This window comes from Hirundo rustica, chromosome 10 (genome assembly GCF_015227805.2).
Source record: "Hirundo rustica isolate bHirRus1 chromosome 10, bHirRus1.pri.v3, whole genome shotgun sequence".
Lineage (NCBI taxonomy): Eukaryota > Metazoa > Chordata > Aves > Passeriformes > Hirundinidae > Hirundo > Hirundo rustica.
In genome coordinates, this window is record NC_053459.1 from 11,017,669 (window position 1) to 11,041,356 (window position 23,688).

Sequence of the window (23,688 nt, forward strand, 5' to 3'; positions counted from 1 at the left end):
TGTTTTACAAGCAGGTAACACTACCTTAAAGAGCCATTATCAACTAAAAGATTAATGCTGATCTACTTTTCTCCAGTGTTTAATAAACACTGAGCAGATTTGGATAAGTCAGCAAGCAAATCTCAAAAGTGACTGGGTATATGTTGAATTATCATATTTGATTTTGGTTTTCATTTAGTTACATTATTTTAGAGAAAATTTATGTTCCATATAAGCTGGGAGAGATTCTAATTAATTGAGTAAAATGGTCTTTGGAGCTGTAAATGTGTCTATCTTATGCAGGTGCATAAGTATTAGGTATTTTCTTGATTTGTTTAGGCATGGATGTACCAATAGCTTGGTATAAGCTTGAGTTCAGCCTTAGGGCCCCAGCTACCAGCCCTTTGACCTTCTGCTCTTTGAGCTGTAGTGGATATTCTGGCCAAACATAAAAAAGACCATACTGAATTTAGGAAATTAGAAGCTTTATTTAAAAAAAAAAAACCACCCCAAACTGGAATTAAAGCTTTATTACCTCCTTTCATCCCTTTCTCTACCCAGGGTATTTTAGGAGTGTGTTGCTGTAGGCCCTGTTTTCAGGACAGCCACCAGCAGAATTCCCCGTTTCTCCTGCTGGCTCTGTGCAGTGTTGCCCGCGCTGTTGGCTGCTCTGCTGAGCCCTTTATGTAACCTGCTCCCGCCCTGTGCTTGCTCTCACCTGGCAGAACTGGCCAGGTGTTCAAGTCTCTGCCTTACAATTCCCCCAGTTCTCGTGCACACACAGCAGTTTGCAACGGATGGCCCTCTCCATCACCCCTAGAAAAACACATCTCCAAGGGAATTTTGTAGAGTACAAGCAGGAGTTTTATGTCAAATGGATTCAATGTGGACAAGGTTAGGCATGTAAAAACAAAATACTGCATGGTTGTAGAGTGGCAAAAAGCAGCCAAGGGCTTAACGCTATAGGGAGTCGGAAAGGTGTCTGTTATTACTCTTGGTGTTTAATTCTTCTGATTCAGCTCACTCTAAGATGATGAAAAAAGAAACTTGACCTTGACCTCAAGAGTACAGCTTGACCTCAGTGTTACTTCTTTTCTTGTTCTCATAATACCTTCCTTATATTTAAGGAAAGTTTTAACAGCCAAATCACCTGACCCCACAGCAGAACGGGGCTTAGCCTAGTGAGTGCCACATATAATTTTTATTCTTTTGAAGGGAAAAAAATGCCTCCTGGTAGGCAGCCAGCAAGTGAAGTCAGATGGAATTTGCCTTCACTTCATTATAATCAGCTTTGTCCCTTTGTTGGTATCACCTCAGCTATATGCTGTTGCCACCTTCTCATCCGACCACTTTCTGTTATAAAGCTCAGCAGGAAAAATAAACTGAGGCCAAAACAACATATTGGAAGTGTCTTGGCAAGATTTGGCTGTGCACTTGAAGTGTTTCTCTTTTTTCTGTGGGTAGGAGAAGTCAGAGCTGTGTTGTTTCATATATAAGAGCCATTATTTTTAGACCAGTGGTAGTTCTTAGCCTCTGCACGTAATCTGCTCAGACAGAGCCATGCGAAGGCAGCAGGGTTTGCATGAACTGTCTGGGGCTCCGTCACTGGTGTTGAGTATAACTTGAGTTTTGGAGGTGTGAATGCTCAAAGCACTGAATTGTGTGGTAATTGAAAGCTCAACATCTCATGTTCATCTATGTCAAGGTCTCTTAGGCATGGCAGATTTCTCATAAAAGCTTTTCATAAAACCAGTTGTTAGTCTGCTGGTGTTCGATGTCGACTGGGGGAGATCCAGACCTGTTCCTGCTGACTGTGGCCGAAGTGCCCCTGAGTTGGAGAGTGCATGAACCTCTGCATGTTCCCAGCAGCCAGTGACAGTGCATGTAGAGGGAATCTTGGTACTTTTAAAGGTTATCAGGGCCCATTCTGAAAAACACCAGCTGAACCACGTGCATTTGGTACTGCCAGTGGGAAGGTTTGCCATCCCTAGGATGTCACCCCCCCCCAGCTATACATAGCAAACACAAAGCTTCTTACAGAGAAACCTCTTACCAGTCACTTTCCACAAATGGTGCCTATATCTAAAGGTACTTAGTGAAAATCCTTGAGAGGTATTTAATGCAAAAGCAGTTAGTCTCTCTGGTGTTTTCCAGAAGCCCTCACATACCACTAGCAGGGAGAAGTGCAGTGCAGCTACATAGCACAGCTCCTGGGCCAGTTACTCATTTTGTCTGAACCAGGCTCTGCCACCCCAAGGGCTTGCCAAGATGTGTGACATGGGGGGGCTCGACAACCTGATTGCCAACACTGCCTACCTCCAGGCAAGGAAGAGTGGAGAAGGAGATACCAAGGAAATGCAGAAGAGGCGTAGGAGCCTCTCACTGCCCAAGATCGAGGAATGCAAAGAGCATAGAGAGTCCGTTGCTGGTGATTATGACAGCATCTGTGAACAGCAGCCCATTGGCAAGAAATTCTTCAGAGACTTCTTAGAAACAGTGCCAGAATATTTGGTAGCTAGGGACTTCCTGGATGAGATGTCAAACTGGGAGCTGGGAGAGGACAATATCAAGAGCAGTACCATGGAGAATATTGTCAACAATTTTCTTAAGGAAGGCGCCAAAAACTATCTGTCTTTCATGAGCTCTGACTTGGTCAGCAAATGCAAAGCAGCTACTGCAAAAGACTATGAGAACATCATGCAGCTGGCCAAGGAGGAAATCAAAGTCTTCTTTAAAGACAAGCCCTTCCAGGACTTCCAGAACAGCCCCTTCTATGACAAATTCATCCAGTGGAAAGTGTTTGAGAAGCAACCAGTTACTGAAAAATACTTCTCTGAGTTCCGAGTGCTGGGCAAAGGTGGCTTTGGAGAGGTAAGAGCTTGTACTTTTAAGGATGTGAGTCATCTCTCCCCTTTCAAGGCTAGCAGGTGGGTTTGCAAAGAGCAGTGGATTAAGCCATTGTATGAAGATATGTAAAATGTGCCCTTTCACATTGCCCATTTTCCAGAAATCAGGCTGGTTTATTTATACTGTGGTAGAGTCTCTTGTGAGTAAAAAGCTACTTTAACGTTATTATAATCTGTATCTATGCCAGTAAAAAAGCAGGCTTCATTACAAAAACTTGCATGAATGTTCATGTCGTTAACTATTAGTTTGCTCCTTGACATCATCTTAGCCTGTGCTATCTCACACACTCCCAGCTAATTCCTAGCTGCGGTTGAGGGAAAAGCACACATCAGGTGTTCCCAAACTAAAGTATGGAGGTTTTTTGAGAGTCAAGAGAGTTTAACTGTACAGATGCAATCTGCATATGCTGCTTATTCTCATGATTACAGATTTTTGTTCTTGTCCTTGTTCTTTTATTTGCTAATACATGTCTTCTAGTGGCATCCTCAAGAACTTTGCATCAGGGCCACCAGATATTACTGGTCCAGAACAGAACTGATTGTGTGCTTGTTTTTTCTTGTTTCCTGTGCTAATATAATCTTCATAGAAGTTAGCATGAGCAGTTACTAACAGACATCAGTGATTCCCCACTTCCTGCCTGTTACTACCCTTGATGTTCCAGTCTCTGTAAAATTCCTTTGTTACCTTTCCATGTGCCTCTTCCCTAGGTTTGTGCCATCCAGGTCAAAAATACTGGCAAAATGTATGCCTGCAAGAAACTGGATAAGAAAAGGTTGAAAAAGAAAAGTGGAGAGAAGATGGCACTGCTGGAGAAAGAGATCCTGGAGAAGGTCAACAGCCCTTTCATAGTCACACTAGCTTACGCCTATGAGACCAAATCCCATCTGTGTCTTGTTATGAGCCTCATGAATGGAGGGGATCTGAAGTATCACATCTACAATGTGGGAGAAAGGGGTTTGGAAATGAAAAGGATCATCTTCTACTCAGCTCAGATCACCTGTGGGATTCTGCATCTCCATTCCATCAAAATTTTGTACCGGGATATGAAACCAGAGAATGTCCTCCTGGATGACCATGGGAATTGCAGACTGTCTGATCTTGGATTGGCAGTGCAAGTCAAAGAAGGAAAAAGCATCACCCAGAGGGTGAGTACAAATTCTTTAAATGTGGACAGTGGGAAGTGAAGCCATTCTATTTCTATTGCTTTATGAGTCCAAGACTTAATTCCCCAGAACTGATTCTTTGCTTAAGACCAAATGTAGTTATTTCATTCTGGGAGACAGGTCGTAAGAAGATTTGGTATATTAACTCTTTAGCTGCTGTATGTGGTAAAATTAACTTCTTTTGCATAGAAACAGTAGAATCTACTTGACCTTCTTCTCTTACGATAAGCTCTCGAACCCATGACTCTACAGAGGCAGATGCTTTGTGCCTTATGGAATACTGCATAGTCAGGGATTTAACCAGTTGTTTAATGAGCAGCAAAGATATGACTCCTCTGTATTCCACTTTTGCTCCTAGGAGAATACAATTTCTTACACATTACTCTTCAGTGATGCTACTGATTGTATTGCATGTGTGCGTGGTGCTGCATAATAACTGATTTCCAACCTTCCTTCCCCTCACAAATTAATTCCTGAAAAAATTAGCAGACTTGACAGTTAGTAAATGTCCCTGCCTGTCTACATGTGTAGGAAGAAAAAGATGAATGACCAGTTGGATTTTGTGTGACTTAGATTGTTCATCCTGTTCATAGATGTTCATCCTGTGGTCATCCCAAACTAACCTGGGTTTGTAATAATGTCACGAGATTTACACAAGATACAGATATTCATGAAGCTTACCTGTGAAAAAGACGTATTTCTCTCAAGGTATCTGGAGCTTAGAGATGCGTATAATGAGAGAATGTGTCTGAAATACACTGAAATTCATTGGAAGAGAGGACCCACTAATGGCCTTCTACATCATGTTCGAGTGCACATCTTTTGATGCTGTTAAATTTTGAAAGATCTTTTCTTTTCCTGGCAATTTAAGAAGTTTGTACTATGAGTGGTTTTCATTTTCGCTGAAAGAAAATGTGGAAATTCCTGTATGTATAGATAGTAAATAATTTTAAAATTAAACCACATGGTGTTTTGGATAAAAAAAATACAGTTTCTGTGGAAGCTAAGACAGGCTTTTCAGTAGAGCTTATGTGAAATGAGAATGTTGTCTTGTTTGTAAAGATGGCATTTTCCTCAGTGAACCTAAAGGTATAAACCTTACAGTGCTTGGCAAGTTAGGCGTGTAGTTACTATGATCAGAACAAATAGTTTTGTCAAAGGGCAGATTTTCTTACTTGTAAATATGTGGGGTTTGGCAGAAGGAAAAAAAACTTCAAAAACAAAGAATGTATTTAGCAATAGATAACCACTTCTTTTAGTATTAGGATAGAATCTCAAACCAATGTTGGACAAGGTGGTTGTTCCTCCTCACCTTCTATGACAAGCCATCAAATTGTTAGTGCCTTTTCTTTTGGGTTTTTCTGGAAGCCTTATTCACCATTATATGGGTGCTTTTATTAGAGCAAAAACTGCAGTGAATACTGTACTACATTATTGTAATGTGCTGTAAGGAATTAAAGGCAGTTTTATTCATATATTGAAATGGGAGATGGAAGAAAAAGATTTTTTTTTTTTTTCATTTTTGTGTATTGTAGCTATAAATGAGTTAAATTATTAATTCCTTTTTTTTTTTTTTTTGCATTTCCATAAAATAGTCATATTTGAAAGCTTCTAAAAAACATTATTATTTATACTCATGTCGTACACAGGAAGACCAAAAAATAGATTTACAAAACTTACATTAATCTTCACCCTGTACTCCTGCAATAAAAGAAAAATGGTGCTGTTAAATTTTATTTATAATAAATTAAATTAATTATTGCCTACTAATCACAGTTACATTCTGACTTAAAATTATCTGAAAATTTACATCATAACATGTGTTTTGAGTATGAATGCCAAATTGTTATCACTTAACCAAACCTATACATGTAATTTTTTTCACCCATAGGAATGTATGGCTCCAAATTTCAAGTTTATCAAATGAAATTTAATCAATTGCAACATTTTGCAGACACAGTTTTATAAGGACATTTTTATAATCTAAAGCAGAATATATATTCCTTCCAGGCCAAATCTACATTGTACTGATCTCTAAATCCTAATATGATAAAGCTGTTTCTAGATTTTGGATGATGGTTTGAACTGGCAATTCAAGGCTTACAATTTTCAGTCACTAATTAAGGTATATTGCTACTGATCTATAGTATATAATATAGGGATTTATCTGTGTATTAATTTCATTAAAGTTTGCAAAAAATACACTATTTTGATGAATTCTGAAAGTTTTGGCCCTCTCACAGCTGTACAGGCCATTAAAGATTAAATTCGTTCTGTTTTCAAACCAGAAAAAAAATCCTGTCCTCTCATGTATGAATAAATGCACATCACCCATACATCAGCTGGAGGATCCATTAATCCCTTTTGTAAATCTTATTAGGCGATTAGGTTATCACATGGCACAAGTAATAAGCTTGTTAATGAGTTCCTGTTTTAGACATTTTCCAGGTTTTCATTGCGGGTTTCTACAAAATCATAATGTCTATGTACTGTTCATCAGCCAAAGAAATGTTCTTTGTGGGTAGAAAGCTTTTTGAATTTGGATGGATGAATGACTTCAAAGTGGTCTTGATAAAAAATAAAGTGTGTTTATGCTTCAGAAAAAGCATTGTGCAACTGATGATTCAACGCTTATGTAATTGAAGATGTAGCCTTGGTCTCCTTTAAGTACCGCCATTACATACACTCCTTTTGAAAGCACTTGTGTGCTCCAAACCAATTGCTCATAACTATTAAAAATGAAAATACCTTGCTTTCAGAAACAGTGCTCCTTACAAAGATCTTGAAAGAGTTGGATAGCCAGCCTTGGTTTTCTCCCTCTGTTTTCAATTGCTAAAGCAGCAAGGAGGAACATCCAGTTGTCTGTGTGAATATACTTTAAACTTACACTGTAGTTGTCAGTAATCTATACAATAATAATCACAAAATTTCTTTAATTTCATTAAGTGTGCTAATTTGCCTTCGTGAAGTTCCAGCTGGCCCTAGAACGGAGAAATCACAAAAAAATTAAAATACACAAGTTTGAATAGTAAAAGTCTTGAAAATAAAAGTAGAAAACAGTTGAAAGCTACTTACAATGCCATTTTCCTTCCTTAAACATACATGGATTATACGGGATCTTCTCATGATAGCTACATGCACCTGTGCAATCTGCCAAGAGCTATGTCTATGCACATTTACTCAGGCAGACCTCACACTGACATAGCTGGAAACAGAAACAAACTCTTACACAGCGGTAATAAAACTGTTCAGGACTTTAAATGTCATTATGACTTCCTGTAAATGTGTCTGTTGCATCTGATCTGATGTGTTGATCAGACTCTGCAGGAACTGGTTTGTATCTTAAAATTATGGCTTTTTAAATGTTGTTATTTTCTCTGTCTCACATAATTGAAATAGACAACAAGGAGAGACTGAGAGCCTGTAAAGATGGCTTTTACACAGGCAAAGTGTTTTGTCTGTGCACACACTAGATGGATTCTAGTGCTAGGGGTTTTTCGTATATGACAAAAATGAGGAGCTTCTATCCCAAGTTAATTCCATTTTTCCAGAAGTTAGTGTGTATTTGCCGTTTATTTAGGGAAGAATTTTCTGCCCTTACTGGGTATGGCTTTTGTGAAAAGCAACTGTTGCATGTAAATTGTGAAGAAGGACTTTTGAGCAGATGCGTGTGAGCCAGAGAGCTTAAATATTGACATAATAACTGTGAAAAAATAACATAAACATATTTTTGTAGTATTTATAAAAGTGCATTCATATCTTCAGAGGTTTCAAGCTTCTTCACAGTTTTCCTGTGCTATGTTTTATATATTTGAAGGACATCATAATATTTTTATAGGAAAAACATGTTTTGGTTAAAATCTTACTCAAAATGTCCTTTTGCCCTCCTGTATGTTTGTTTATTATAAGATTCTATTTCTTAGGAAAACACAAGAAAATCTATTTAGATGTTCCTGAAACTTGCAGTTTAGTTTTAAGGCAGCTGAAAAGCAGGAGGAGGGTTTAGACTTTTGAAATAAAAAAATAACTCAGCGAGCTATTCTACAGCTGACCTTTGTTCATTATTACATGGCATTCTTATTGGATAAGATTCTGTAAAAATTTCATCTTCCTTTGCACTTTGAAAAGTGACAGCTCTTCACTTGGTCAGAATTACAGGAACTTGCTGCTGTTCTGCTTAAACATTTTGAAGCATGACATGTAAAATTGATGATGCTTTTACTAGCAGAACTTTGTTCTTAAAAATGTTGATAATCACAGTTGTTACAAGGTGCGTCGTCATGCCAGGTGTTTCAGATTTTTTTAATCTCTGAAATGTACTTTACAGAATGCAGCCTTACTCACAAAACTCCGGGATCAATGCAAGGGTACTGAGGGAGCAGGCAGAAGTGCTCACCGAGGCACTTCCCATCGTGACTTTCCCAGCAGTCCTGGAAAACCATGGAGGTCCCAGTTGGCTGGATGTTAGCAAATGTGATGCTCATCCATAAGAAGGGCTGGAAGGAGGATCCAGGAAACTACACCCTGTCAGCCTGACCTTGGTACCAGAGAAGGCTGTAGAGTAGATCATCCTGAGTGTGGTCATGCAGCCCAGCCAGTGTGGGTTTAGGAAAGGCAGGTCCTCCTTGACCAGCTTCATCTCCTTCCATGACAGGGTGACGTGCTTTGTGGGCGAGGAGGTGTCTGTGGCTGTGTCTGTCTGCACTGTAGCAAAGCCTGTGTCACTGTTTCCCACAGCATCTCCTGGAGAACCCGGCTGCTCGTGGCTTGCACAGGTTCTCCCTTTGCTGGGTAAAAACGGGCTGGATGGCGGGCCCAGGGAGTGGTGGGGGATGGAATCGCCTCCAGCTGGCACCTGGTCACTGGGGGGGCTCCCCAGAGCTCAGTGCTGGGGCCAGCCCTGTTTTATGGCTCCATTGGTGATCTGGACAAGGGGATCAAGCGCGCTCTCGGCGAGTTCACAGGCAGCACCAATTTGGGTGGGAATGTGGATGTGCTGGAGGGCAGGGAGGCTCTGCAGGGGGATCTGGACAGGCTGGGCTGATGGGCTGATGGCAGCTCTACGAGGTTCTGTAAGGCAAAGGAGCAGGTCCTGCACTTGGGTCACAACAACCCCCTGCAGACTACGGGCTTGGGGAAGAGTGCCTGGAAAGCTGCCCAGTGGGAAAAGGGGGTTGTTTGTCAACAGCTGGCTGAACATGAGCCAGTGTGTGCCCAGGTGGGCAAGAAGGCCAATGGCATCCTGGCTTGTGGCCAGCAAGACACGGGCAGTGACAGATCCCCTGTGCTCAGCACTGGTGAGGCTGCAACTTGAATCCTGTATTCAGAATTGGGTTTCTCACTACCAGAAAGACATTGAGGTGCTGGAGTGTGTCCAGAGAGAGGCAATGGAGCTGGGAAGGGTCCTGGAGCACAAGTCTGGTGAGGGACAGCTGAGGGAGCTGGAGAAAGGAGGCTCAGGGGAACCTCACCGTTTTTTGCAACTGTCTGACAGGAGGTTGTAGCAAAGTGGGGGTTGCACTCTCCTCCCAGGTAACAAGTGGTAGGACAAGAGGAAATGGCAGCAAGTTGTGCTAGGGGATGTTTAGATTGAATATTAGGGAAAGTTTCTTCCCCAGAAGGGTTGTCAAGCACTGGAAGAGGCTGCCCAGGGAAGTGGTATAGTCACCATCCCTGGAGGTACTTAAAAGCTGTGTACATGTGGGGCTTAAGGATGTGGTTTAGTGGTGGACTTGGCAGTGCTGGATTAATGGTTGGGCTCAATGATCTTAGAATCTTTTCCAAACTAATTATATTAATGCCATGATCATGAGAGTGAAGGAGCAAAAATGATTTTGTGGGACCATTCTGCCTCCGGCAGTTTTGGATATGGTAGAAAGGATACTGTAGTCATCTCAAATTAAGAGAATGAAGTATGTCCCATGAAATACTTACCCTACACACAGTGTGCCATCCATATTTTCTGTCAGAGAATGACATTGGAGCACTTTATGATGTAGCACAAGGTCTCAGCATGACTTTTACCATTGTTCCTCATTCAGCTTAATCTGATAGTTAATAAATGCTGTAGCATTTTCTATAAAAAGTATACATGCTGGAATGATCCCTTGGGTAAAGCATCTAGTGGGCCACACATTGACTCATCGTAGTCAAAGATGTTTTTATTTCATTGGGTAATAAATGCAACATTTGGCTGACACTGTAATTCTTTGAACTTTTGATTTGACAGCTTTGACCAGAAGCAGTATTGCAGAAACAGTAAGCTGTGAGATGGTGAGGAATGTAATACTTCTGTTCTTACTGGACCACCTGTGATGTTCCACTTGCTGTCATGAGTAGTTGCAGATAACAGACAGGCAATTAGTTTTTTTAGGAAGACAGAGTAAAATCCTGAAATTGCAGACACATGCAAGTGAAAACTGGGGGCTTGGTTTTGCCCATTATTCAAGTTTAAAATCTGCTAGTGAAAAGTAGCAGGTGGATGGTTCCTAAAACAGGTATTAAACCAGAGTGTAGTTAAGCTTGCAGAACACTCGTGGAAAAGGTCTTGTAGGTCCAGGGGGAGAGTGGACAATTGATGGAAAAAAGTTTGGTTGAGAGAAGCTATTTCAGTCTCTGGAAGCCCTTGAACTGCAAATAGTTGCAGTCTAGGAATAGAGAAGTCTCAATGCACACACCAGGCTCTTACAGACTTCCCTATATATTCATCTGTTTGAATTTAATTCACAGACAGTAAACTGGCCCTATGGGCCATTGGTCTGATGCATCTACCCATTTCCTTGGATTTACATTTTAAAGAATGGTACCTCCAATGTTAGTCATAATCCTGAAGGATAAGGTGGATGAAATCCCATGGATTTCAGTGATCAGCAGTAACTCTCCAGGCCTCATTGACATTTGCACTGCTCAAACTACAGTGGCTGTACCTACACTGGAGGGCCCCAGCTCTTCCCAGGGCAGCCTGCGGTCCTTTCCCCTCAGTCACAGTGTCACAGAACACAGATTTCTCTTTGACATCCTCTTTGTGAGGAAGCAATCTATCCATGGTGCCATGAGACAGTATTTGCATTCATTATGAGGAGCTTCAGAAAATACTGACAGAGTTAAGTAGATGGAGAGCTTTCTCCCTTATTAACACTGTTTATGGAATTTTCTGTGGTCATTAAATAATGAAACCACAAATATCTCTGAAATTTCTACATTATAGATGGGAAATGATCAGAAATTTAAAAAGAAATTAAAGGGAAAACCATGTTACAGGAAGACTAGAGAACCCTTGTAATTCTTGAATTCTAATTGTGTGCTTATGACTCTCTACCAAGTGTTCTGTTTGTCCTAAATGCTCCATCCTATAATGTCTGATTGCTTCCCTGTCTGTGAAGGCCTTCTGATGTCTTCTGACGACACTTCACTGAGGTGGGCGTGTTAGCACCTTCTCTCTTCAGTTGGGATCTGAGACAAAGGCTTACATGTGATCATGCAGGAAGAAAGCAGGGAGCTGCTCCAGAATCCAAAGTTAAAATTGGTGCCCAGTTACTGGATTGTCCTTTCTCAAGCCCTTTATCCCTTTGACTTCCATAGAGCATGAATTTAAGCTGAAACCATGTTGTAACTGTCTATTTCTCTTCCCAAGGAGGAGCACACAGGCAGCAATCCCTACTGCACAGAGTGGCTTTCTCTTCTGTTGTGCAACTTCCTTCATTTCAGTGATTACTCATGGCCAAGCTTGAAAGAGTAAAAACCAATGCTGGATTTTTTTACTATTCCAGTTAGTGACTTTGAACCCAGGGCCATTTTTTTCTTTTTTTCCAATACAGCAAAAATCTGTTTTGTCCCTTTTATGCTTTTGCCTGTGTGGGCTTTTTTTAAAGCACACAACTTTCCCTATGAAAATTATCTTCTTATGTGAAAATCAAAAAGTTGGGTCTTGAATTTGAGATAAGCATGTAGGATTCAGTAGCTCCTAAGCTCCATTATTGTCTTTCTCATGATCTTCTCCCGCTACTCTGAAGAGTCCTCCTTGTGTTCTGAATCCGTAGCCCAACAATCCATGATGGGCCATCCCACTGGAAGGTCCCTCCCCTCTGCTAAGCATTAACAATATGCCAGAATCTTTATTCTGTTTGACTTACCAGAGTGCCTTTTGCCCTATTTAGATTAAATTTTGTCATCTTAAAAAAAAAAAAAAAAAAAAAAAAAAAAAAAAAAAAAAAAAAAAAAAAAAAGTTGCCTATTAATTGGCTCAGCTGGTTTCTTGTTACTGTATGAGCATGTGGTGAGAAACTGTGGAGGAACTGCAATTCTGTGTAACTCATTTAAATTACTCTCTGTTCCTGCTCACAGCGCCTCTTGGGAGAAGAATTGAGATGGTGAAGTGAGTGACAGAGGCAGATCCGTGTTGCTTTCCACATCGAGGGCCTGTTAGCTTGTGTGCAGGGAAGAGGTTTCTGCGGTCTGTTCCTGCATTCCTGCAGGGTCTATTAAGGCCATTGCTGAAGGAGCGGAGGAACAGCTGGACGAGAGAACAAAGCAGGCAGTGGCACCCCTTGGAGGAAGGAAGGACCGAGCCCCAGGAAACAGCTGATAGAGCTAAACTCAGCTTGTTTTTTTTCCTCTGTTCAACAGTTCTTGTGCCATGGCAAACAAAAGATAGACATTCTGATTTGCTTTACTGTTTGGTTTGTTATATCAATTGAGTTTGTTTTGCGGAGATCTGTGGGAAAAGGTAGCAAGATCTAAATCCCGTTTCTCCCCGTTTGCCTGTTTCGGTGCTGCTGAAAGCTCCAGAGTTCTCCCTGCTCCTCGCCTGCACCTGCCGGAGCGGCCGGTGTCGGAGGGGCTGCCCCGGAGCCTGGCACAGGGCCGGTGTCGGAGGGGCTGCCCCGGAGCCTGGCACAGGGCCGGTGTCGGTGTCGGAGGGGCTGTCCCGGAGCCCGGCACAGGGCCGGTGTCGGAGGGGCTGTCCCGGAGCCTGGCACAGGGCCGGTGTCGGTGTCGGTGTCGGAGGGGCTGTCCCGGAGCCTGGCACAGGGCCGGTGTCGGTGTCGGTGTCGGAGGGGCTGTCCCGGAGCCCGGCACAGGGCCGGTGTCGGAGGGGCTGTCCCGGAGCCTGGCACAGGGCCGGTGTCGGAGGGGCTGTCCCGGAGCCTGGCACAGGGCCGGTGTCGGTGTCGGAGGGGCTGTCCCGGAGCCTGGCACAGGGCCGGTGTCGGTGTCGGGAGGGGCTGTCCCGGAGCCTGGCACAGGGCCGGTGTCGGAGGGGCTGTCCCGGAGCCTGGCACAGGGCCGGTGTCGGAGGGGCTGTCCCGGAGCCTGGCACAGGGCTGGTGTCGGTGTTGGAGGGGCTGTCCCGGAGCCCGGCACAGGGCCGGTGTCGGTGTCGGAGGGGCTGTCCCGGAGCCCGGCACAGGGCCGGTGTCGGAGGGGCTGTCCCGACAGGTGACACTCCGAGGGACGTGTGAGCTGCAGCACTGCGGGCCCGCTTCTGCTCCGACTCTGCTGTGCCAAGTGTCCTTTGACTGCTGGGATCTGAGTGCACTTAGTGCTTCTCAGGATCACATCTTGAATTACTAAAAGATTATAATTACGTGACCTTTGAAAAATTTATGCAGGATCGCATTTCACAAAAGAAACATTTGTATACTTTCAGATGAGTCATTTCTACTGAGCCCTGTCAAATCACACTCAAAGCAATAATTCCACTCAACAGAACTTCTTTGCTAATGTAGCTACGGGCAGCATTTGGTCATTACATTTTAGAGAATTACTGAAAATTTGTCTTTTGGGTTGTTCTCAAGATAGTGAAATAAAGGGAAAGTATATCTGTGAACCTTTTTTAAAAGCAGATCAATTAAAAGTTAATTGACTGAAATTTAATGACTATTTTTATAATTCAAGCAGCACATGCAAGTAAGGCATCTTGCTTATCACAAAAGACAATATTAGATGGAGAGCAAGCAGAAAATAGCTAGTGTTGTACTGACTACACTTCAGAAAGTTCTGTGCCTCTACAATGGCATAAGATTTCTGTCTCTAGTAAAAATCTGGGATAATAGAACATTCTTTGTCTTCTTTGTGATACTTTTATTTATTGTGTCCTGTCATTGTTTTCAGGTCAGTGAAGGTGCAATATCATGTGTTTGTGCCTCTGTGAGATCACTTGATTAGTTAACACATATGTTCAAATGGTTCCTTGTGTTACCAGGAATTATACAGGAAAGAAGAGAATAATGTGCTTGGTCTCAGTCAAAATCCAGTGAACATCCTAGTAGTTTAGAGTTGACAACAAAGGAATTAACTTTGAGTATGCGGTTTTTATTTTCTCTGTTTCTATTAAAAGAGTGGAATTTATCCATGTAAAGTAAGATCTAGTAAGAAAAAATGGGTTTCAGTTAATATGCGGCTTCTGAATTTACTTATGAATTGTACTGAATGAAAACATCTGCAAAATCATCCAAACCTGGTGATTTTTTGTATGATGGACATATGAGTATCCCATACTTGGAGATACCCGTTCTGAGGCATGGTCAGATAATTCTAACTGAATTAAAAATTCAATACCAGCCCATGGGAAATAGATGCCTTCAAAAAATGATGCATTTATCTTTTGTGGTAGCTTTTAATTTCTTTGCTTTCTGTCCTTTTTTCCCTCTCATTTTTGCACTAGAATATAGTTTACAGTATACTTATTTACTGCCTGCCAAGAGTAATTTACTTTAATTCACTTTTGCTTTGGGAATCAGTGGATATGTTTTCCACCTAAAACATTATTTTTTGCTGCTCAGATTTCACTGCTAGTGAGAGTTGTACAGTTTAAAAACTCCTTTCACAACAACTTCTGTTTTACCTCCTTAGATAAACCTCTCCTGAGGTTATTGAGGCTACCTTTCCTGTTGCCGTAGGATCTCTTTTCCTGGAAAGATGATCTGATTTTTACGTCTTGTTCTCCAGAATGATTAGTGTAGGGATGTCAGGTATTACCTTACCTCTAATGCTGCCTACTCTCCAAAGATAGAATTAAGTCTTCATTTGAAGGATCTAAGTTCTTCCAGGTGCTCAGTAATTCCTTTCTTGTATTCTCTAATACAGGCTTTAGTATCTTTTCTTCCCAAATGATTTTGCCAAGATGACACAAATAGAGAAGTAGGTGGAAAAAACTAAAATTTAAGTTCTTTTCTTCCTTTCTTCAAATTCCTGTTTTGATAAAAATAGACATTTATGTATTTCTCCCTCCTTACTGTTTTTCTTCCCCCTTAAAAATCCCTGTTCCTGCTTGTGAAATGTGTTTGCTTCTGCTGTAAAATTTTCATGTTTTCATGGGTTTTAAGTCTCAGATCTTAGGAGTTCATTGCAAATAGAAGGAAAGCTTCAGGGTTGGGAGAGATTTGTTTTTAGATTCAAGTTTGGATGCAATTCTATGAGAAAACCAGCTCTCATGAAATTTTGAATGGAAATGGTTTGGCATATGAGAGGAATGATATGTTTCTAGTCTTCCTCAGATGGAGTTGGATCAACTTAGTAACAGCTAATTTAGAATGTTGAAGTTTAGTTCTTGTTTATATTTAAGCTCATCCACAGCCTGTCACTTTAGTCTGAAGGGAGGCTGTTGTTGGTCCATTCAGTTTCCTGTGAAGTTGTGGTCATGCTGTCTTTTTGGTCTGTGGTGATGGCCTTGCTTTCTCTGTTCTCGAGAAACACAAGCAGCATGTCAAAGCATGGTGTTCTTCCAGCTGGTGTGTCCTGCTGGAGGATGTGCAACGTGCCCATGGAGGAGACTGAAGTTACTTGGCAACTTCTCTTGAAAAAACAACCGTGGAAGAAAAAAGGCAAGCTAAAGGAAAGAGGCAGTCTGAAAGGAGCTGCCTTGAGACACATCTGTGAGAGTAGATTTCTGACTTTTCCATGTCAGATGTATCCAGGTTCTGGATGATGATGCTAAGTTGCAGCAAAGTAATCTCTTATCAGAAAGACCATATTGTGCTCTCAGGGCATATTTGGATGATAATGTGACTCAATAGCTCTTCAAGGCATTAGTGCCCCAGCTTCATCTCACTAAGAATAAGAATGTTCATTGCTTCCCAGAAGGGGGGGGGGGGGGGGGGCAGAAATAATTTCCAGAAACCTATTTAGAGCTGTGTTTACTAATCCAAAGTGAGCTCTGTGTGCAAACTTTTGTATCAAAATTTCTCTACTGCTTTCAACCTCTCCTCTCCCTTCCAGGTTTTTCTGAGGCCAGATGGATCTGGGGTCTGTGGTCTGTGTTTGAGCATTTGTCCCCTTCCCTGAACACAGTAGTGATCATACCTAAAAATGTAATACTGTCAGGGTATCTCTCAATATTTTTAGTTAGAGAAACCCAGTGTAAGCAGTACAAATTGCCTGTGGGATGCTGTCAGCAGCTGCAGTGCCCGTGCTGCTCCTCTGTACTTCTGTGGCTTTAGTGAGAGACACAGCTGTTCACTTTTAACCTTTACTTTTGCTTTCAACCTGACTGATACTTTTGTTCTTCTCATCTCATTTCTGTTTTTCAACCATATGGAGGATTTTGCTCTATATCCTTAAAAGTAAAAAAAAATTACAAAGAGAGAAAATAAAGTGGATTTAATTTTCTGTCTGTTGGGCTTATGTTTTAATCAATGCTAAAATGTTCACTCTTGCACACATTCTTTACAGTAGAGACATTAAATGACAGAATGTGTAGTGACACAAGCTGAAGTTGATGGGGAGTTCTAACTTGGAAGTACTGTGCCTAAATTTGCAAAAATCAGAGGATTATCCAACCCCATAAAATAAAATTCATCTGTTGAGCTGTGGTTTTTATAAATACAATTTGTCCAAATGAGCTTAGCTTTACCTTTTTCTAACTGTTTTGCTTTGGAGTGAATCTCTATCACTGATATATTCTGATAGCAGTAAAAATGATCATCTTCAGTCAGTTTTAGTGGGCTTTTGTACAGACAGTTTTTTTATTTTAAATTGTTATACTGGTAATACATCAGTCCCAGTGTGTAAAAAAGATGTGAGAGGTTCAAGCCGCTTTTGACGTAGTTATCACTGTTGGCTGCATCTGGTAAATACATGAGACAGTAGTAGATGTGAGTTCAGCTGGGGAAATGCTGTTGCAATTGAAATCCCACATCCTCAGTGATGTAACAGTGCAGTAGAGAGCTGATCCCTTCACTTCCCGCGTAGGTGAATCAACTCCCTGGGGACAGAGGCAGCAGGGCTATTTCAGACATTGCAGCCTGTCCCCCAAGGGAAAGGGGCAGGCCTGGGCTGGGAAGAAAGCAGGCACATGCCCTTCTCCAAGAGTGGCCAGTTCTTCTCTCAGAGAGGGGGCCATTAGTTCTGTAAATAGTCTTTATTCTGGCATCTTTTTTTTTTTTAGTTGGGAAGTATGAATTTGTTCCTTTACCCAAATGTGTGGAATTTATGAATTATAATTTTCATAGGTTTACTTTCTTACAGTGGTTTTTAAGAGTTTTTCTTGGTCCTTGGTGGTAGAAGATTTATCCAGAATCCAAGAGGGAGGTGGCTGAGAACTTCCTCATTGCAGCTCAGCTACTGGCTTGATGAGAATTTTGTCACTGGCAGCAGAGCCCTGTGTTAGACCAGTTATAACCATTGCACAGTGATGGTTTTGCCTGATTTTTGTATTTTTTAAAAGCTTTTCACATTGATTGCTATTTGTGTTTACACAACAAAACTAAGAATATCTGCAATGAATAAAAAAGAATAAAATGGAGGAAGGAAGCAAGCTAGCCATGAATTTTAAAATAAACCACTTCTAGGTAGAAATTGCACTGACATTTCACCTTTGAAAAGCATATTTAGGACAGTTTTCCTATGTGCCAAGATGTTTAAAGAGAGATATGGTCCATATGCTAAAAAAGTTATACCTCACAGTTTCTAGATTAAAAAAAAAGGTGAGAGTTTCTAGATACACTATATATCAGTAGAATTGCTAATATTTTGGAAGAATTACTAATATTTTGGAAGAATTATAGACTAGTCTGTTTAATTGTATGCATTTCACTACTGACATTGCATAGTAAATGTGTCTGTGTGTTTGCAATAGGCTGGGACAAATGGTTACATGGCTCCTGAAATCCTGAAGGAAGAGGACTACAGCTATCCCGTGGACTGGTTTGCTATGGGGTGTTCTATTTATGAGATGGTTGCTGGGCGAACACCATTCAAGGATTTCAAAGAAAAAGTCAATAAGGATGAGGTTAGAAGAAGAACTCTGGAAGATGAGGTGAAATTTGAACATGCCAGCTTTACAGAGGAAGCAAAAGATATTTGCAGACTGTTTTTGGCTAAGAAAAAAGAGGACCGTTTAGGAAGCAGGTATGCCTTCTCAATCTCAGTACAATAGAGATTAAAGCTCCAGACAATATAGTTGTTTTGCTTATTGCACAAAATGGGTTACATCTTCACTTTCTACGGAGTAATGCATTTTCCCTTTCACTTCTAGGAAGAAAGAGGTGTAAAGTTTTGAAGTAAATATGGAAATAAAGAATGTTGTTGCAGTAGTGTGATCATCTATCCTCACTCCAGACAACTCATAGGAGTTCCCTTCTTGTTACTTTCTGTATTAGACTCTATATAGTTTTGGGAGAAAGGCTCAAAGGGGTTTTTCTTACACATTCTTTCCTAAAGATAAAGGATATTCAAGTGGATACCTGCATCCCTGCTAGTGCAGACTGAATGCAGAACATGAGGCTGTATCGCTTACTGGAACGATGTGGGCACAAATCCAAATCTGCAATGTGGATTCTTTTTTCTGCAGATATCTAATTTGCAAGGCTGCGTCATTGGCTTCTTACTGAAGAGACCTTAACCCCTCTGCTTTGCTCAAGTGCTTTAAAAAAATGCTGTAGAAGTTCTGGTCATCCTGACTCATCCCAGCGAGAAAAAGAATATTTGGCACAAATTCCTATAAAGCAAAACATTTCTGGGCACTTCAGAGGTGGCTTTGGGTTGATGAAGACTGGTAGATGGGTCTGTGACTTAGCAGTTTCAAGGAACTGTTCAGTAAGAAGAGAATTGCAAAGCTAAACCTTGTAATGTTTAACTTGTAATAGATCTGATCCCTCTAATGTGTGTGTGTGTGTATAAATAATTTAGTGCATTTCTAATTAGACAGACTGCAGATCTACATTTGCAATATAGACAAATTAAAGAAATATAATAAAAATGTAAAAAAATAATAGGAAACCAGTAATACCTGTCTTTAGAATACACTGTGATTTGAATCACCTGTGAATACAAATATACATATCAGGTGCTTTTCCAGTCTAAAGATGGAATAGACAAAGGATCTCATTGAAAATGCGTAGTCTTCTAAATTTATATTTCTTAACGGTATGGAACAGTTTTCCAAAATGTTAGGCAAACATTTGTCTGAAAGAATGAACTCTGATGAAAGATAATAGATCATTAATACACATATTCTCAATATTCTGTTGCTAAATGAAAATAGCTACTCTTGTGCCTGATGAATTTTCCCAGCAACTGTGCCAGGCAACAGAAAAAAGTTATTTTCAGCAGCATATGGGAGTATGTTTCATACAAAATCTATATTATTTTACTATGTTTTAAAAGCCTACTTTAAAAGTAAATTAACACAAGAACATTCAGAGCACTCTAACTTAAAGTCAGCATACTTTGCAGATATTTGGGCTTACAGCACTCTGTGAAGTAAACAAATATCAAAATAGGGGAAAATGAAATTTAGAAATTGTCAGTGACTTGATTGAGTTCATTCAGCAAGTCTGAAACAAAACCAGCTACAGACGATTCACTTACTGTAACCACATCACTTTTTCCAGGGGAATAATTTACAATCTTTCTGTCTGCTTATTGTTCCGTAAATTCTCAGCAAAAAGAGAAATACACACAGAAAGGTTATTACATATAGTATTTTTAATTTTTTGCTGTTTGGGTTAGCCTTCCTCTGATGTGTCCTACTTAGAGAAGGCAAACAATAGGATGTATATTCTGAGCATGATACAGAATAAAAGCTTGCACGTACCTCTTAAACAGGGTGATACTATTCAGGACAGCGGTGTGTTATGTAAAGATTAGCACTGTAATTCTCCTAAGGACAACAAGAGCTTGGGTTATCCACAGCAGTGCCTGTTGCATAAGTTAAAGCTGCTCAAAGACAGCTTTATTTTGTACACCTGACCTTTTAAAACACCCCACTCTTCTATTGAAGATGTGATTTCACTAGCTAACTCAGGAAAGATGTAGTCCCTTTTCTCCACTCAAGCTTTTTGAGATTGATATCTCAAATCCTGAACCTGCAAAGTGATTTTTAATTTTTTTTAATCTTCTGGTGAAGAATACAAAATTGACCAACTTCATGTGAGTTAATTTGCTCTTCCTATTTAAGTTACATAAAAATGCAGTTCACAGAGTCTGAGCTCAAGTTCGTCTCCAGCTAGTTGGAAGATGTCTCAGTTCCAGCAGATGGCATTCATGTAGCTTTACATTTTTTAACTTTTTATGGTTTCAAGAGGAGGAACACTGCAGCAATCCATTTTGAAGCCTCCACCAGCTTCTAGTGTTTTTTGGTTTATGTTACAGAAAGGAAAAGCAAAATAAAGGGAGATTTTTGCTAGTGCATCTCCCCAGTCAGCACTAGTGGCTCACCAGTATCCCAGGACACCGGTTAATTTGAACAGCGGCTGAAATGGTTTTCAGGCTAACAGTTAAAGTGAATAAGTCATGTCAGGCTGCTCAAGTACTTGGTTATAACTGGCTAGCTAAGATAGGAGATGATTTTGCTAGCCTATGGATTTGCAGAAGTCAAGATCCTTAATCGTACATTCATAATTTTGTTCATATGGTACTTTGGGGTTGAAAATGGAATATTTTTTGGTGCCCAGCATGCCTGGATGGCAGCATCCATCATTCTTCAGGTTGTGGCATCCTGGCCATTCATGGGTAGTGGCTGGTGGTGGCTTGCTCAGAAGAACTGGGCAGCAGAGGTGCAAAGTGACAATCTTCTAGCAAGGGGCTGAAAAGAGCAGCTGGTGGTTTCATCTCCGCTGTGCCCAGGGAGCACCAAGGCTGGCCAGAGGTACAGCAGGGCAGCATGAGGAACAGGCAGTAGTGCCGAGCTGGATGAGCTGTTATGCATGCATGGAAATTAAGATTTAAAAAAATAAAGATTTTTCCATAATCACACAAATCTACTGCTTCTGTATGGTGCTTCTGCACAGTTGCAAAGATAAAAAGACGTGCCTAAGGTTTGCATTACATTTTATTCATAGATCATTGTCTAGAAATACATGAGGGCTTACACTTTGCTAAGTTTGATTTTGTCAGGAGGTTGGAAAAGAAAAAAGCAATGTGTTAGGAACTACCATTTTCTGAGGCCAAAACAGAGACAAATTTGGTTTTCCTATATTACCGTTTCAAGAGCAGTGCATGCATAAATATGTTAAACAAAGAATGCATAGGTGTGCAAAAGACAGTGCTCGTCTGCTCCTCCTTTCTCTGGAATTCCTAGTTCAGACTTTGCTTGCCTTGTCACTAGAGGCACGGTTCAAAAGCTGTGGTCTTTGGTCATGCTTCAACAAGCGCACATTTGAAACTCAGATGATTTTTATCACCAGAAAATAATCCTACAAGTCTCTCTCTAAGTCTACAGTGAAACAATTCACTAGTTCTTCTACTGAACTAGTAAAGTAGTAGAACTAGCTGAAGTTCTCACTGAGGTCTGCAGTTATTTTTTGTAAGATTCATTTAACATAAGCATTTAAAATTATTTAGTCCTTTCTGGTTTCTATTATTGGGTTGTAACTATATAGTTAAGGATTATGTTTGTGACAATGGCGCACATACTTTTGTTAATGTCATAATCTGTGAATCTCTTGCCTAAAAAGATTTTTTTTTTAATTTATAAGAGTAGTTACTTTGAATGAACAGCCACTGTAAGTGGGATTGTTTATTTGAGTGGCAAATTGTTTATTTGAGTTTTAGGATATGTGTAGATGCTTTGAATTAAGATAAAACAAGAATTGTCATTTGTCACCAGCTTCCTATTCAGACTACTGCTGCTCAGAATCAGTCTATAGATGTATTAACCCAATATACCCCATTCTAGAGTTTAATACATGTTCTTACCCTATAGTACAGATACTTCTATAGATACAGAGCCAATCACTGAACTTCCCTTGGGGGACAGTAAATCCAATACTGCCCCTCCCCAGCCTGCTGTAGGTTCAGTTCTGGTGGAAGTGTAGCTTTGGGTGGGGTATCCCAGATGCAGCACTGCAGCTCCTGTGTGGCCCCTTGCCTGGGCTGATCCACCCTGAGAGGTGCAGGAACCAGTAATGGGATCAGAATGTTTTCAGCTTCTCGGCTTATGTTGTACAATGCAGCGTTCCTTGGTTAGGAAAAAAGGAATTGTGTTGCATTATATATATATAAGAACTGTCCTGTACAAAACACAGACACCCCTGTATCTCTCTGGGAGCAAAACACACTGATGAACAAACTTTTGCTTTATTGCAGGAATGAAGACGATGACCCGAGAAAACACAGCTTCTTCAAAACGATAAATTTCCACCGGTTAGAGGCAAACCTTGTTGACCCTCCATTTGTGCCAGATCCATCAGTTGTCTATGCCAAAGATGTTGGAGACATTGCTGACTTCTCTGAAGTACGAGGAATTGAGTTTGATGACAAAGACAAGAAGTTCTTCAAAAAGTTTGCGACAGGTGCCGTCCCTATACCCTGGCAGGAAGAAATCATTGAAACGGGACTGTTTGACGAACTGAATGATCCTAACAGAGTGGTTTCTGGAAGTTATGCAAACGGAGGTGAAGCTAAGTCAGGAGTTTGTTTGTTATTGTAATTATATCATTACCAAAAAGAGTAGAAACCACCTCAGAACTTTCCATATTCTGACTCTGTTTCAGAAACTTAGTACACCTGTTTGAGAAGAGCCAGCCAGTGTCATGTGACATTGACAGGCTGGGTAGGACCACCAGCTGCATAGACTGTATTGTTTTCCTTGGCTCTAAGAAAGGAGATATTTTTGTGTTACTGAAGAAGTATCAAATGAAGAACCATATTTCTCCAAGAAGCTTAGAATAGAAATTCTGAAATACAAAGAGCAATGACAGAGTGAAGAGGCGACAGCTTTTGAAAATGACTGATTACCGTTTTGAATGCAATGATTCATTGGTTTTCTTTCTTTTTTCTTGTTATTTCTGCTAACATTTCCTCTTGTTCTACAGTTTTCGGGAAGGATTTTTTAATTTTCAAGTAATCTCAGACAGTGGAGCTCATATACCTTGTCGAACTTGGAATCTTACTGATTAGCCAGTCTGTCTGTAAAATTCTGTTAGGTTTTGGGTGGTTTATTGTAATATGTTCAAATTGTCATAAGATATAAAGGAAGCTACATATCATTTGGAAATAAAACCAACAGGATCAAACCCTTTGCAAAAGTGACTTTAATGGACTGAAGATAAGATTTCACCAATTTAGTGGAATAAAGCATTTATTTATTATCATTAAGTGTAATCTTATAAGTGATAATACTATATACAAAGAAAATTTATTTATAAGTAAATACACATTCTTTTTGGCAATTTTAAACTTATATCAGATTTCCTGA

The 23,688-nt window shown here is 40.5% G+C and overlaps 1 protein-coding gene across 2 annotated transcripts; it reads left to right on the forward strand.

The window, feature by feature from the left end:
* The first annotated feature begins 130 nt into the window (after positions 1–130).
* GRK7 (G protein-coupled receptor kinase 7) lies at positions 131–23,688 on the forward strand. Of its 2 annotated transcripts, none has more exons than XM_040074653.1 (4): positions 131–2,850; positions 3,594–4,031; positions 18,127–18,398; positions 22,578–23,688. In XM_040074653.1, the coding sequence occupies exons 1-4, from the start codon at positions 2,248–2,250 to the stop codon at positions 22,918–22,920; spliced, it is 1,656 nt and encodes a 551-aa protein (XP_039930587.1). In that variant the 5' UTR covers positions 131–2,247; the 3' UTR covers positions 22,921–23,688. The 2 variants fall into 2 exon arrangements, with proteins under 2 accessions (XP_039930587.1, XP_039930588.1); XM_040074654.2 differs by lacking the exon at positions 22,578–23,688 and adding an exon at positions 18,841–18,918.